The following is a 17,287-nucleotide window of genomic DNA, read 5'->3' on the forward strand; positions in this document are numbered from 1 at the left end:
CTACGGAGTTTCAATATGGACAAACAGTAGTAATTGCTGCTTTTTTCAAACAAAGGGCATTTATTTTTTAAAACCTCTTTTTCTCCCCAATTGATAGTTACAGTCTTGTCTCATCACTGCAACTCCCATACAGACTCGGGAGAGGCAAAGGCCGAGAGCCGTGTGTCTCCCCGAAACACGACCCAGCCAAGTTTCTTGACACAATGCCCACTTAACCCGGAAGCCAGCCGCACCAATGTGTCGGAGGAAACACTGTACACCTGGCAACCGTGTCAGCGTGCATGTGCCCGGCCCACCACAGGAGTCGCTAGAGCGTGATGGGACAAGGACATCCCAGCCGGCCAAACCCTCCCCTAACCCGGACGACCCTTGGCCAATTGTGTACCGCCCCATGGGTCTCCCGGTCGTGGCCAGCAGCGACAGAGCCTGTACTCGAAACAGGATCTCTAGTGGCACAGCTAGCACTGCCTTAGACCTCTGCGCCACTCAGGAGGCTCAAGCGAAGGTCTTTTAAGGGAGTATATGAACACTTGTTCGGCTAAGCATCAGCCGAAACAAAGCATGCGGAAGGCTTAAGTTTCTCTGGATAAGAGCGCCTGCTCATTTATATTGAAAAAAATAGGGTAGTATAAACCAGTTCCCGGGTCTAAACATAACCAATGAAAAATACAGCCGCTCAACCAGACCATCTGACATTATGATGGTTTGTGAATATGCTAAAGTATCATATTGAATTTTATAATACATACACTAATATAATTTAGATGTGTTCTTATGTCTATTGTCTTTTTTCCTAATCTTTTTCCAGAAAATATCCATGTTCGGGCAGGGCAGCTACATATCATATATGCATCGACATACAGGAAAGTATGTACATTAATCCATTCAAAATGTTTGAGAACTTCAAAAACACTACAACATCACCATGAAAATCCGATTGTGATCGATGAAAGAGAAAAATCATTCCATATCAACTCTCAACGCTATGCTGTACTTGGCAAATCCACACCGTGTGAAACAAAAGGGTCCCTGGAGTGGTAGGTTGGGGGGGGGTGACCTGCCAGACCTCTGGTAGTGGGGTGTACAGTATGTGTCCCAGAGACAGCAGAGGGGGAGTTGGCAGACTGGCAGGTCAGGTCCCTTTGCTGATGCCTGTTGTATGGTAGTCACCCTCCTTCATGGTCCCCAGCCACTCAGCTTGTCTTCTGAGCCTCCATGTGCAACATGGGCCACACTCCACATAGGAACTGATTAAACACATTGTGGACCAGTGTTAGGTTATTGTTGATATTATGGTGCCATACAGATGTAGGATCTTAATTTGAAAAACCTCTTGTGTATCATAACCTGAAGGCAGTTCTGATTCTGAATGATCTTCAGGTATGATGAGTATTAGAGAAGGATGGAGGGGGGCTCTGACCAACAGTGGGCAGGCATACATACATCCCTGCATGCAGCCGTTATGTATATGAAGATAGCTATTGTATAGAAATTGCATCCCAAAAAATGTCCTTCTCATAACCCTCAGTCCATAAATGCATACCATAGAACTTAGTTATGACTGATTTAATGTCATGACTGAATGTCACACTACACATACTCAACTATATTTTCTATTCCCAACACCAATAATCTACTTAAAGAGGAATGTTCAGTATAAATATTGTTGGACTGTACAGGACAACAACACACTGAGGGGAGATAGCAGAGTCGTCTTCTGCTCAAAACCTCACGCTCTCTAGGTGTGGGGGTCTTGATTTGATCACCCTGTCGCAAGTAAAACTTGTAGAGCCTACATCTGTATACACAAGCATAGGACTGGGATGTGTTGAAGAACTGGGAGGATGAGAGCACGCTTACCTTTACTTTTGGTCTGTGTTTGAGGTAGATTGACCGTATCTGGAGGCTACATGACAACAGAACATACTACATTTTTCAGTAACACATTCTTGTAGAAATCATCTGACCATATCCCTACTCAAGATTACCAGTCTGTTCTTAATCTAATTATGTTCTTCAAGCAGAATAAATCAATTTTAGTGGGAACAAATACAATGAGCAAACAAACACAGTAGAAGCTTTATAAGACCTATAGAATATAGACGGTTCAGTGGATAGTTTACCTGAAGAGTATGTGTAGGTAGGAGCCCAGGCCTGTGAGGATGTGCCACCAGGCATGGAACTGTGTCACCGCCCCAACAACAGGGGGCAATCTCTGTCTGGTGGATCTAAAGGAGAGTGAGGAGTAGAGAGTTTTACATTTGATTCTGTCTACAAACGGAGAATCTTAATTTGAGACAGTTTGCTACAGCAGGTAAATAATCCTAGTAATTATTTACTAATTACTAATCCATAGTAATTATTATGTGGATTATAAATATTGGCCATTTTTGTAGAGATTGATTAAAAATGTTAAAGGAAATTCAAGTCTGAAATTTTAAAGTGGAAATTACAAACTTCAGAAGTCTTTTTAAACCTCAAATACAGGGCAAGTTAAAAACATTTTTGCATTGCTGGAAAGTTCTCCTTCAACATTGAGATCCTACATCTAGGGAAATGGATGTCCATATTCTGATGTCAGCATGTGCAAATTGTTTGTATATTTACCTGAGTGAGTCACATGCTAGATTATCAATGTTCCACAACAGGAACCCCAGCAGGAAGACACTCAGGGAGATGTAACACATAGGTTTGAGCCAGGGGTAGACCCTGCAGTTAAAATACAAAGTCATATGAGATGTATAAACAATGTTATAACATAGCCCTACTTCAGAGGAGGCTGGTGGGGTGAGCTATGGGAGGACAGGTTCATTGTGATCGGTGGAATGGAATCAATGGAACGGTATCAAACGCATCAAACATATGGAAACCACGTTTGACTCCGTTCTATTTCGGCCATTACAATGAGCATTACAATGAGCTCCTCCCACCAGCCTCCTCTGCCCTACTTCGTATTGTGGTTTCTGAAAACGTTGTCATCCAGAACCACAAATATCATCATAATAGCAGTATCCAATGGTGAGTGGCTATTCTACAATTCAAACTTTGTAAGGACAACAAATGTACTGTTGACCTCTTAGTTATCAGTTAGTTTCCCAAACTACTGAGCCATGATGCTACCACATACCATGTAACTATAAAGATAGAACGCATCACCAAGCAGGCTACAAGCGCACCATACATGACCTAAGGACACAAAAAGAAGAATCTTTAGTTTTGAAAAGCAACCAAATTCAGATCTGTGTCATATTTTAAAGTAGCCTAATTCTGGTGTTTTCACTAGAACAAAGGTGAAATTAAGTATGAGGTGTATAATGCACACGTTTTCAACCAGACTGCTCAACCCCTAAAAAAGGATAACACAGCATGTACAAGGTTCAAACACAAGGTTGTGCTAAATCCATGCTCAAAAAAAGACTGCTCTTTTGTGATGGTTGATGAGACGTATAAATGGATGGTCACAGTTCGTGTGTTGTATCTAAATGAGTAGCAAATCAAACTTCATGCATCAGCTTGATGTGAAACACCAACTAGTTGAAACAATATGCTGACACTATAACGTCCTCCAAAACAGACTGTTGAGGGCATGTTTATGACTAAACGTGTGCCACCATGGAGCAGTAGGTTAAGCAGAGGGGGCTCTGAAGTGTAAACAAAGGCTGCTTTGTCACTTTGTTTCTGTTGTTGTCAAGCAACACAGACACTTCTCTAGACTCTCAATATCCACAGCAACACTGGCTATTGTGGTGGTATGCTAGAGAGGATTTTATATAAGTATAACCTGGGCATATAAGATTAGTCAAAGCGATAGTCAAATAGGTGGTGTATGACATGTTGTACGACAAGTGACAACGCTGAAATATATTGCATTGCTGAATACAACTGCACAGAGACATCTGAAGTGACATGCCACAATAGCAATCTAACAGGACCTCATGTCTGGCTGTTTCCACTTTTAGCTAGGGGCAATATTTACTAATGAAACAGTGAAACCTAATACCAAACAAAGAGCATGCTCACTGAAGAGTGCAAATGTACTCTCTCTTACCTGGTGAAATACTGGCTCTTTCCATTGTAAATACACCTGGGGGAAAAAAAGAGAAAAAAGAGAATGCAGATAGTGACATTAATTATTGACATACAGTAATGGAATGAAAATGGACAGAACAGTTACAGTCAGGTCCAAAATTATTGGCACCCTTGGTAAAGAAGAGGAAAAAAATACTTTATAAAATAAATAATACTGAGCTATATTGTATGCACATTTTTTAAATTATATTATTTTATACTAATACAATTGCTCAGAGAAAGATTTTGTTCAACAAGCAAAAAAATACAAATCTAAAATAATCTTCATATGCATCTTGTTTCTTTCGATGCCAAACCCACCACTGGTGTGCGTGGCCAGAGAGCTCTATTTTCATGTTATTTGACCACAACACCAGTTCCAATCCAAGTGCCAATGCATTTTAGCAAACTCCAGGCGTTTACATTTGTTGTTCGCTCTCAATAAAGTATTTTTTCTGGCAACCCTTCCAGAGAGCATGGAGGTGGCGTAAACATGGTTGGAGGGGTTGATATATTTTTCAGTAGGGCAAATCAAGTCTGCCAATTTAAAGTGGAAATTACAAACTTTAGAAGCCTTTATAGACCTTGAATCCACTACACTTTTGCATTTCCTGCGGTGCACGAAAATTCTACAGCAATAAAATAGTGATCAAACTAAGATCCTACAGCAGTAGTGGTGTATATGCATATATATGTCTGAGCAAATGCATTAGAATAATATCATTTTTATCAAGGGCACCAATAATTTTTGACCTGACTGTGGGATTTATGAGACACTCACCACACTGACTGAGACACTGAAGAACAATAACAATGTGATAGGAAATAAACTCAGAGTGTTTTCTTGCTTGAAGCATTCATATCTGTAACAAAAAATGAATTAAATGATCATTCCTCTCATGAAACACATATTTGTAATTATAGACATACTGTATTCAGTAAGGCTTTTGAGAAGGATGGAGAGCAAGATGATGAAAGATGCCCCAGTTGAAATGGAGGAACTCTAAGTGCCGCTGAATCCATAGACATCAGCTCAGTTACATGGCATCTACAACCACGAGAGAGACACAATATGTGCTTTCTTAGGGTGGATCAATTGGAGGGTTGGATTCACTTTTCATTCATCACATTTCATTTTATATTGCCCTAAAATTACTTTCAGTGAGCTTTTGACCTGGGCTGCTCAATGGCATTGGCACTGTGAAAGCTGAAGAGCGTAAATCCATTATGTTGGGTACTTACAGACAGTAGACAAAGACACAGGTGCTGTAGATCATTGGCAGCTCATCCAGCAACTGTGGGGGTCAGACAGCAGAGACAGAGAGTGATGTATAATGGGATGGTCGGCACGAGCCAAGACAGGACTATTGTTTTCTGTTGACTCCAGTGTCTGACCGAACTGCATGTGCATTCTTCAGGAAATGATGAGGTATCATTTTTTATGTCCTTAACAGCTGAAAAGGTCCATGTGATTATGAGAACACAACTCTTCAATGGTGGATGCATACAGTGTGCTGACGAATCACAATTTATTTTTAGATACTAAAAGTCAGCTCACCTGCATCTCATATTGCAGCGTCATATGGAAGCACCAGGAACCAATGCCAACAGCTGGAACAGAAGAAGAGATCACATCAAACAAGCAGCAGGAAGCACAGACATTCAAACCATTCACTCAAATAAACAGGAAGGCATCTTGATGATGTCCTTTTAAAATACTATGAAGTAGGAGTAAGTACTGTAAGTAGCCTTACACAAGCCTTGGCTTGTACGAGCCGGAACGACTCATAGGAGCAGGAGCCCATCTCCTGTTTCTGGAGTATGAGGCAGCTTAATGTACAAGTAAATCAAATAAAAATGTATTGGTCGCTTACACAGATTTGCAGATTTTATTGCAGGTGCAGCGAAATGCTTATGTTTCTAGCACCAACAGTACATTAATATCTAGCAATACAATAACAATACAAACAATCAAAAAATGAAGGAAAATAATATTAAGAAATATCAGAGCGAGCAATATATAAAATAAATGGAATGTATAGACACTATATGAATAGAACATGTGTATACAACAGTAGTTATATAAGATGAGCAATGACTAGAATACAGTATATACATACTGAACACTTAGTATACAAAAAATTAAGAACACCTGCTCTTTCCATGACATAGGCTGACCAGATGAATCCAGGTGAAAGCTATCATCCCTTATTTATGTCACATGTTAAATCTACTTCAATCAGTGTAGATGAAGGGGAGGAGACAGTTTAAAGGATTTTTAAGCCTTGAGACAATTGAAACATGTATTGTGTATGTGTGCCATTCAGAGGGTGAATGGGCAAGACTAAACATTTAAGTGCCTTTTAATGGGGTATGGTAGTAGGTGCACGGCGCACAGGTTTGTGTCAAGAGCTGCAACTCTGCTGGGTTTTTCACACTCAACAGTTTCCCGTTTGTATCAAGAATGGTCCATCACCCAAAGGACATCCAGCCAACTGTGGGAAGCAGTGGAGTCAACATGGGCCAGCATCCCTGTGGACACCTTGTAGAGTCCATGCCCCGGCAAATTGAGGTTGTTCTGAGGGAAAAGGGGGGAGGTGCAACTCAATATTAGGAAGGTGTTCCTTATGTTTTGTACACTCAGTGGGTAAAATAGTATGAAAACATTAAAGTAGACCAGTGTTCAATGACTCTAGGTACATTGGGCAGCAAGTCTAAGGTGCAGGGTAGAGTACCAGGTGGTAACCAACTTGTGACAGTATAAGGTTCAGGGCAGGTTACCAGGCGGAGGCCGACTAGTGATGACTGTTTAACAGTGTGATGGCCTGGAGATAAACAGCTTCGATCAGTCTCTCGGTCCCAGCTTTGATGCACATGTACTGTCTATGCCTGGTAGCGGGGTGAATAGGCCGTGGCACGGGTGGCTGAGGTCCTTGATCTTCTTGGCCTTCCTGTGACACCGGGTGCTGTAGATGTCCTGGAGGACAGGCAGTGTGCCCCCAGTGATGCGTTGGGCTGACCGCACCACCCTCTGGAGAGCCTTGCGGTTGTGGACAGTGCAGTTGCCGTACCAGGCAGTAATACAGTCAGACCGAATGCTCTCAAAAGTGAATCTGTAGACATTTGAGAGGGTCTTAGGGGCTGAGACATTTCTGAGGTCGAAAAGTGTCTGTTCGGGGCCCTACAGGGCAACCATATTACTCACAAATGGCCTAAATATTTTTCTGTGCGAACTGGAATTTTATTTTGGCTCACCAGTGCCCCTAGAAGAATGAAGGATTCTAGCTTTATTACCTCATATTTTTCATTGAAATCCTACATTTCTTTATGTGCGCCTACATTTTCCAGCTTCGGCACATGTATGCTCCTTGTAAAAAAGGTCAGCGTAGAGCCCTGCTGTTGTGCTTTCTTCACCACTCTGTCGGTGTGGAGGGACTAGTTTAGGTCCTCAGTGATGTGCACGCGGAAGAACTTGAAGCTTTTGACCCACTCCAATGTAGCTCCATCGATGTGGATGGAGGAGTGTTCTCTCTGCTGTCTCCAGTAGTCCACGATCAGCTCTTTCGTTTTGTTGACGTTGAGGGAGATGTCTCTCTCATGCAGTCTCCTCTGAACAGTTGATGTTGAGATGTGTCTGTTACTTAAACTCTGAAGAATTTATTTGGGCTGCAATCTGAGGTGCAGTTAACTCTAATGAACTTATCCTCTGCAGCAGAGGTAACTCTGGGTCTTCCTTTCCTGTGGCAGTCCTCATGAGAGCCAGTTTCATAATAGCGCTTGATGGGTTTTGCGACAGCACTTGAAGAAACTTAACATTCTTGAAATGTTCTGTATTAACTGACCTTCATGTCTTAGAGTAATGATGGACTGTCATTTCTCTTTGCTTATTTGAGCTGTTCTTGCCATAATATGGACTATTTTACCAAATAGGGCTATCTCAAACGCATTAAGGAAAGACATTCCACTATTTAACTTGTAACAACGCACACCTGTTAATTGAAATGGATTCCAGGTGACTACCTCATGAAGCTGGTTGAGAAAATGTCAAGAGTGTGCAAAGCTGTCAAGGCGAAGGGTGGCTTTGAAGAATCTCAAATATATTTTTGTTTAACACTTTTTTGATTACTACATGATTCCATATCTGTTATTTCATAGTTATGGTCTTCACTAGTATTCTGCAATGTAGAAAACAGTCAAAATAAAGAAAAACCCTGGAATGAGTATGTTTCCAAACTTTTGACTAGTACTGTACATTTTTGCCCTCAGAACAGCCTAAATTCATCAGGGCATTGACTCTACAAGGTGTCGAAAGCGTTCCACAGGGATGCTGGCCCATGTTGACTCAAACGCTTCCCACAGTTGTGTCAAGTTGGCTGGATGTTCTTTGGGTGGTGGACCATTCTTGATAGACACGGGAAACTTTTGAGCGTTTCAAACCCAGCAGCGTTGCAGTTCTTAATACAAACCGGTGCATCTGGTACCTACTACCATATCCCATTCAAAGGCACTTGCATTTTTTTGTCTTGTCCATTCACACTCTGAATGGCACACATACACAATCCATGTCTCAGTTGTCTCAAGCTTTAAATATCATTCTTCAACCCGTCTCCTCCCCTTCATCTACACTGATTGACGTGGATTTAATAAGTGACATTAATAAGGGATCTGTCACGTTCTGACCATCGTTCGTATGTGTTTTCCTTGTTTTAGTGTTGGTCAGGACGTGAGCTGGGTGGGCATTCTATGTTGTGTGTCTGGTTTGTCTATTTCTATGTTTGGCCTGATATGGTTCTCAATCAGAGGCAGGTGTTAGTCATTGTCTCTGATTGGGAACCATATTTAGGTAGCCTGTTTTGTGGGTGATTGTTCCCGTCTCTGTGTTTGCACCAGATAGGGCTGTTTAGGTTTTCGCACGTTTATTGCTTTTGTTAGTTTATTGATGTATAGTGTCTTTATAAATTAAACATGAATAACCACCACGCTGCATTTTGGTCTGCCTCTCTTTCACCAGAAGAAAACCGTTACATGATCATAGCTTTCACCTGGTCAGTCTATGTCATGGAGAGAGCAGGTGATCTTAATGTTTTGTATACTCAGCATACCGGATCGAGCATTCCATTCCAGCTAAACAATGGATATAATGAATAGCGTAAAAATAAAAATACATATCTAAAATTTATTAAATAAAAATCAAGAGATCAGTAATATTTTACACACACATGAACGTACCCATAGGCAACGATTTCTGATGAAAAAATGGGTGGATATGGCATTTAGGAAATCAACTCCTCATTTGTATTATAAAATATTAGTAAATCATACTAATAGTTCCTGATGTGTATGGAGCACCTACCTGCCAGTCCCAGAAAAGAGTAGACGTAGCGGAACTCTAGGCCGTCTTTATACGTCTGGATGGCACCGTAGATGGGAGGCAGGATCATAATGAGGTTGCTGACAGTGTTCCCTGTAAAACAAGATAACAAACAGAGCAACTGTCAGAGGAAGACAAGACAACGTGTAGTGTATGATAGCAAACAACCACAATCATTTGATGTCTGATAGAAGTTCTAATAGTGTGTCTCTTAGCAGATGGAAAACTAGAGAAAGAATAGTGTTTACTTTCTGTAAGCAGGTACAATTTATAAAATCAGTAAGATTTAGACTGGTGAAATGAGTTATTTATTTATAAGGCCATTTTAGTAAAACTGCCATTTTATCTATGCTGTCTTCTGGCTCGAAAGGAAAATGCATAAAAGCATGGTCCTTTAATTTCTCAGACCCCTGGTCTTGGAATCTCCTCCAAGCCAACCTAAAACTACAGGACCCGGTGTCCCTGGATGAGGTCAAAGGACAAATAGATGAACAGGTTGTTAAGACATGTAGTTGTTACTAGATGTCACTAGTTGCTTATGTAACGAAGCATGTTGTTTTACTTCACACACACCACAAACAAACATGCCTGCACACACACACATCCACTGTTTGTTTGCTGTTGTATTTGTGCTGTCGCCAGTGTCTTCTGTCTGTGTTGTCCGTTTTGTCTTCCATAGTTTTTTTCTATCCCAGCATCCGTCCCCACAGGAGGCATTTTGCCTCTTGCCATCATTGTAAATAAGAATTGGTTCTTAAATTCACTTGCCTGGTTAAATAAAGGTAACATATTTAATTTGAAGATTTCACAACACCAAGTGATGATTGATGATGAACGATGCTAATGATTAGAATGTTGTTTCAAGTTGGGGCTTATATGCAAGAGGTAAGAGCTCTGAGGGCTAACTCAGTTCGTTGTTCAGTTAACACTGCTACACTGCTGTACTGTATTTGTTGCTTGCTTAGCTGCTGGATACAAAAGTAAAGGATTCTTGAAATCATATTCTTACAAATATATGTACAAGACCAAGGAATATTGGATGTCTGTTGCACAATATTTATGTTTAACATTAGGCAGGTGCCCTACATTAGTAAGTTGTGTTGTACATTAGGCTGACTGACTTCAGGTCAAATAGCATTAGGTGTTCCCCAAGGTGCTGTAGTCAGTACAATGCCAATAACTTTCCTGTTTAACGTTTTCATTAGTTTAACTTTAAGCAAACGTGAGGAGAATCTCCTGTTGAATGTATTCTGACCTCCCTCGATGCTGCAAGCAGCGCTACTATTATTCAGCTCTGCTGAGGTTCTGAAAACTGAGATATAGCACATGTATGCCACACAATGAGGGTACAAAAATTGTGGTTGCCTCTTTGTTTTCAACATTAGATTTATTGGACGTTGCACATTCCAGGCCTTTTATTCTACAACTTGGGACCCAATTTAAGAGTCAAACCAACCATTGCTTCAAACTCTACTGGTCGTGTGGAGTATCAGTGACATGGTCACTTTAATAATACAGTGTTCTACACGTTTATAAAAGCTACGTAAGAGCAAGTGTTCTGTTATCAGAGTATTAGTTCTAGGTTAGATGCTTTTTAATAATATTTTTGTTCCCTTCATATTATGCATGTGAATAGTCATTCAATCTAGTGTTTTCACCTTTCCAAGGTCAAGGAGAGAAGACGAGTGTTGGGCCACTCAGTGTAATGTGGGTCATGGGTGAGTCAGAGATAGCGAGAGAACTAAAAGAGCAGTAGTTAAACACAGCTAATTCTGACCCACTTGGCAGTTTCGAAAATTGGCATCATTAAAAACATAATAAAGCCAACTGTATTATCATGGAGTTTTGCCATAACAGGACAGTGGGCGTGGGATTCTCAGAAAGCCTGTAGGGCAGAGTTTCTCAAACTTTTTGGGGCCAGGGATCTCTTTTGTAATAGAAAATTCACCAAGGACCCCCTCATAACTCGAGTGAGATAGAACTAGCATAGAAGGAGTTTTACTGCTGCACTCACAATCTTTTATCACTTATATCATTCAAAAGGGTATCCAAAAGCAAATGACAAATGCTGAGTTGCAGGTTTTTATCTTGCAATGGAATGGAGCTCTTAGTGTTAAAGATAATTATCATGAATAGAAAAATGTTGCGGTGCCTGTGTAACATGCTGACTAAACCAGCCCCGCACGTGAGTCCGTGTGCGCCATCGCATGGATGTTGATTTTGTCCATCCACACCAGACGCGATCATGATACGCAGATTAAAATATCAAAACCAATTGTGAACCAACTACATTAATTTGGGGGCAGGTCAAAACGCACATGAAACATTTATAGACATTAGCTAGCTAGCTGTTTCTAGCTAGTTTGTCCTGGGAGATGAACATTGGGATGTTATTTTACCTGACATGCATATGGTCCTATTTTTAAATCAAATCAAAATCAAATCAAATTTATTTATATAGCCCTTCGTACATCAGCTGATATCTCAAAGTGCTGTACAGAAACCCAGCCTAAAACCCCAAACAGCAAGCAATGCAGGTGTAGAAGCACAGTGGCTAGGAAAAACTCCCTAGAAAGGCCAAAACCTAGGTAGCTAGTTCTTTGTAGAATTATCCCCCAGAGTTTATTTTAGCGCTTGGCTACGCAGATGCTCGTTCAACATGCGAGTGTGGTTGTGTGGTGTGGTTGAAACAATGATTTATATTAATGCTAGATGACTGGCAGGGGACGCTGTTTTGAAGCTATAGTGCCTCCATCTTGGTACTCCACCACCAATGTAAAATATATTTTAGAAGCTATATAAATGCATTTTTGAAATATACAAAAACATTTTCCTTAAAGTATATATATTTTTTAAGTACTATTGCAAGTGTCCACACTACAACAAAAATGCTTAAATACATATACTTTTGTCCTTGAAACATTTTACTTAAATACTGCAGAATTCCAATCATTCCTACAGTGCCTTCAGAAAGTATTCACATAGCTTGACTTTTTTTCACATTTTGTTGTGTTACAAAGTAGGATTAAAATGTATTTAATTGTCTTTATTTCTCAACGATCTACACAAAATACTCGAATGTCAAAGTGGATGAAAAATTCTAAAGTTTGATTTTAATTTGTACAAAACACTAATATTTCTTCATTAAATAAGTATTCAAACCTCTTGAGTCAATACATGTTAGAATCACAATTGGCAGTGATTACAGCTGTAAGTCTTTCTGGTTAAGTCTCTAAGTCTTGCTTTCCATACTTGGATTGCGCAACATTTACCCATTGTTCTTTTCAAAATTCTTCAAGCTTTGTCAAATTGGTTGTTGATCATTACTAGACAAACATTTTTCAGGTCTTGCCATATATTTTCAAGTAGATTAAAATCAAAACCGTAACACAGCCACTCAGGAAATGTCACTGTCTTCTTGGTAAGCAACTCCAGTGTAGATTTTGGCCTTGTGTTTTAGGTTATTGTCGTGCTGAAAGGTGAATTAATCTCCCAGTGTCTGGTGGAAAGCAGACTGAACCAGGTTTTCCTCTAGGATTTTGCCTGTGCTTAGCTCCATTCCATTGTTATCCTGAAAAACTCACCAGTCCTTAACGATTACAAGCATACCAATAACATGATGCAGCCACCACTCTGCTTGAAAATATGGAGAGTGGTACTCAATAATGTGTTGTATTTTCCCCAAACATAGCACTTTGTATTCAGGACTAAAAGTGAATTGCTTTTCCACATCTTTTGCAGTATTACTTTAGTTCTTTCTTGCAGGATGCATGTTTTGGAATATTTGTATTCTGTCCTTTTCACTCTGTCAATTAGGTTAGTATTGTGGAGTAACTACAATGTTGTTTATCCATCCACATTTTTTTCCTATCACAGCCATTAAACAGTAACTGTTTTAAAGTCACCATTGGCCTCATGGGGAAATCCTTGAGCAGTTTCCTTCCTCTCTGGTGACTGTGTTAGGAAGGACGCCTGTATCTTTGTAGTGACTGGGTGTATTGATACACCCTCCAACCTTCACCATGCGCAAAGGGATATTCAATGTCTGCTTTTTCATTTTCACACATCTACCAATAGGTGCCCTTCTTTGAAAGACATTGGAAAACCTCCCTGTTCATTGTGGTTGAATCTGTGTTTGAAATTCACTGCTCGACTGAGGGACCTTACAGATACTTGTATGTGTGGGGTACAGAGATGAGGTTGTCATTCAAAAATCATGTTAAACACTATTATTGTGTCCATGCAACGTATTATGTGACTTGCTTAGCACATTTTTACTCCTGAACGTGTTTAATCTTGCCATAACAAAGGGGTTGAATACAGTACTTTTTTGTTTGTTGATTCAAGACATTTCAGCTTTTCATTTTTTTTTGTTGCATTTGTAGAACAAAATCAAAAAACATCATTCTACTTTGACATTGTGGATTATTGTGTGTAGGCCAGTGAAAAAACAACCTCATTTAATCAATTTTAAATTCAGGCTGTAACAACAAAATACGGAAAAAGTCTAGGGGTGTGAATTTGGGATGCGTGGGTTGACTCATAACCCGCAGTCCCCCCAGTTATATCCGTTGGGCTGACGGGTTTAGGGTCATTCAATATTGTTTGGATGAAGAGCGTGTGTGGCGGGCAGGTTGAATAAAGAGAAAACAGTACATTAAAAAAATCCAGAAATGTATATTTCTTGTGCAATTTATATCTATAGGCTACATTGAGGTTTTTCTTTCATTATTTTAGGCTGTCTGGCATTAGTGCGTAAACCTAAGGTTTAGGGTAAAAGTGTATGCAGGCCAAATAGTCTACACGCCTATCGCCAAATGTTTTTGGGAGCGGGCAGAAAAAGTTTACGTCACTCCACAGAGGCAAAAGGGAAAATGTCGGATTTTAATTCAATAAGAGAAAAGCTGAAGAGTTGAAAATAAAAGAGGGCCAGAAAAGTAATGTTTGGGAAAAATTTGGTGAAGTGGTAGCTCTGTCAGCTCTGGGATTCGACCCAGCAAACTTTCGGTTACTGGCCCACTAGGCTACCTGCCAAAAGAGTCTATATGCTGAAGCCATCTTGTGGCGCATTTCATTGTACACATGCGCAAAGCGACTTTTTAATGTGCCGTATAGATAGCCTATTACAGTAGCATACTTGTAAACAGTTAGGCCTACTTGAAAGAGCGCGGTGCTGCTGCAGGTGCAAGTGAAGTTGTGACTCATTGGCGGGTCTGGCATCGCCCTAGGCAAGAAGCACGGTCGAGGTGACGACACTAATGGTAACTTCTACCTTACCGGTATAAAAACATCAAAGCTGTATTTAAATGTAGAAATAACAGACATGATCTAGCCTTCTGGCGCGAGCGTACGGGAATGGCACCACCAGGCATAATGTTTACGCTATTTCTGAGACGGCTTTCCGCACGGAGCCACATCCGTATTTATTGCATTCATTTTTGTTTTCTATTACTAGTTTTGCAATACGCATGGTGTCAGCTGTACTTACAGAATTCTGCGATGTAGAAAGAGACGACATAATTATCCTCACACCAATCTAGCGTTGAGGTTGGCTGCCCCCAGTATCCCAGCCTGTCTGCGGATGGAGCCATGATGGAAAAAACGATCGGGCAGTTCTGTGTGGTTGCAGTCCAAACACTTAAAAGACACACCCTATCCCCTCAGCCCTCAAATGAAGTGGACACTTCTGATGACGTTTCATGACGTCTGACGAGTATACACTTACAGGGCGAGGGAGGAAGGGATGATTTGTGTGTGTGTGTGAGTTAAGGAGGAGTGCAGCATCTTTAGTACTAAGGAATTATGACCGAAAGGCGCCCTCCATCCCCTCAGTTACAACCAATTGTATGTATTAACCCTAGATGACTGACAGGGGGCGCTGTTTTGAAGCCACTGCGCCGCCATTTTGGTACACCATAGTAAAATATATACAGTACCAGTCAAAAGTTTGGACACACCTACCCTTTCCAATGTTTTTCTTTATTTTTTACTATTTTCTACATTGTAGAATAATAGTGAAGACATCAAAACTATGAAATAACACAATGGAATCATATACCGGTACCCCCTGTATATAGCCTCGCTATTGTTATTTTACTGCTGCTCTTTAATTATTTTATTTCTTATTTTTTACTTATCTACTTAATTTTTTACTTAGGAGGTATTTTTCTTAAAACTGCATTGTTGGTTAAGGGCTTGTAAGTAAGCATTTCACTGTAAGGTGCATGTCACCAATAACATTTGATTTGATGTAGAAACCAAAAAATTGTTAAACAAATCAAAAGGTATTTTATATTTGAAACTCTTCAAACTAGCCACCCTTTGCCTTGATGACAACTTTGCACACTCTTGGCATTCTCTCAACCAGCTTCATGAGGTAGTCACCTGGAAGGCATTTAATTTAACAGGTGTGCCTTGTTAAAAGTTCATTTGTGGAATTACTTTCCTTCTTAATGCATTTGAGCCAATCAGTTGTGTTGTCATAATGTAGGTGTCACGTCTACTCCCGCTCCCCCTCTCCAGCACTCAATGTCGCAGGTTTACTAATCCCTGGCTCTGACTACCATCATTACGCACATCACTTCACTGAATACCTCCCCTATATCTGTCAATCCCTTTCATTCCCTGGCAGTATTAGTTATGTGTTTCATGTCCAGACGCTACTCTTGTTTTGTATCAATCTATGTTTATTGTATTATTAAACTCACCCCCTGCACTTGCTTTTTGACTCCCAGCGTCTCCTTTACAAAATACTGCTTTGACAAATGGAAGCAGCAGGAAATCAGGATATCTCCCAGACAGTCGACGAACAGGGATACCTACTTTGTCAACACCATGACCAGATGGCACAACTGGAGAAGGCTATGGAAGAGGTTCTTCGCAGTCTTCAACGTCTCGAACATATCCGAGAGGCGTTGCCTTCAACTAGCGGAGGATACTCTGCCAACCGGCAGACCCAGCAAGCCAGCACACCAGTCCATTCAGCAGTCCGCCCAGGTCAGCGATGCCCGTTTATCCCTCCCGGATAAATATGACAGAACGCCATCAAAATGCTGTGGATTCCTACTCCCTACCACGAGAGGTCCAAGGTTGTCACGGTTATTTCTCTGCTGACTCTACGACCGTCTGGGAGAGAGGAGAGGAGGAACTGGCTTCGTATTAGGAGTTCATGGCTCTGTTCAGAGGTATCTTCGATCATCCATCGGAGGGCAGAGAGGGGGGTGAGCGCCTATTCCAACTGCGGCAGGATTACTAGACCGGTGCCGAGTTCACGCTCACCTTCCGGACAATAGCAGCATCCAGCGGATGGAATGAGCCGGGGCTCCATATGCTATTCAGAAGAGGACTGTACGAAGAGGTCCAGACGGAACTGGCATGTAGAGACGTCAACCTCTCCTTGAACGTGATGGCCATCCGCCTGGATAACCTACTTCGGGAACATCGGTACCCTCATCGCTTCTCTCCCTCCCTCAGTGACCACTCTGTATCAGACCCTGACACCATGGAGGTAGGGGTCACACACCTCCCCACGCCTGAGCGACGCAGACGGAAACAGCTGGGGCTCTGTCCCTATTGTGGTCAAGGGGGGCACCAGCTTCAGCATTGTCCGTTACGTCCCAACTTGGGATCCACGAGAGCAGAGGGACAGTCAAGTGAAACACTTTTTAGTGTCGATCACAGTAGCTGGCTGTCCCTCATGTACTGTTTCTACAGCGCTAGTGGATTCCGGTATGGCGGGGAACGTTATTGATCAGACCCTTGCCTCCTCTCTGAACATCACCTCATACCCGCTCTGCTCTCTGTTTCAAGGCCTTGATAATTTTCCACTAGGATCTGGAATCATCACAC

General features: G+C 41.2%; 1 protein-coding gene across 1 annotated transcript; it reads right to left on the reverse strand.

The window, feature by feature from the left end:
• Positions 1–287: 287 nt before the first annotated feature.
• On the reverse strand, positions 288–15,145 carry LOC112228594 (alkaline ceramidase 3). The gene is made up of 11 exons (XM_024394047.2): positions 14,928–15,145; positions 9,422–9,532; positions 5,627–5,679; positions 5,311–5,363; positions 4,850–4,931; positions 4,049–4,084; positions 3,128–3,186; positions 2,608–2,709; positions 2,124–2,228; positions 1,861–1,906; positions 288–1,247 (listed from the first exon to the last, which is right to left on the reverse strand). The coding sequence occupies exons 1-11, from the start codon at positions 15,028–15,030 to the stop codon at positions 1,194–1,196; spliced, it is 804 nt and encodes a 267-aa protein (XP_024249815.1). The 5' UTR covers positions 15,031–15,145; the 3' UTR covers positions 288–1,193.
• Between the last annotated feature and the right edge of the window lie 2,142 nt (positions 15,146–17,287).

Source organism: Oncorhynchus tshawytscha, linkage group LG30 (assembly GCF_018296145.1).
Source record: "Oncorhynchus tshawytscha isolate Ot180627B linkage group LG30, Otsh_v2.0, whole genome shotgun sequence".
Classification (NCBI taxonomy): Eukaryota; Metazoa; Chordata; class Actinopteri; order Salmoniformes; family Salmonidae; genus Oncorhynchus; species Oncorhynchus tshawytscha.

Coding starts and splice junctions, on each gene's coding strand:
- LOC112228594 (XM_024394047.2), bottom strand. CDS start 15,030: ATGGCTCCATCCGCAGACAGGCTGGGATACTGGGGGCAGCCAACCTCA. Junction 4,085..4,849: donor TCAGTGTCTCAGTCAGTGTG/GTGAGTGTCTCA, acceptor TTTTTCCCCCAG/GTGTATTTACAATGGAAAGA. Junction 1,248..1,860: donor AACACAGACCAAAAGTAAAG/GTAAGCGTGCTC, acceptor GTGTTTAATCAG/TTCCTATGTGGAGTGTGGCC.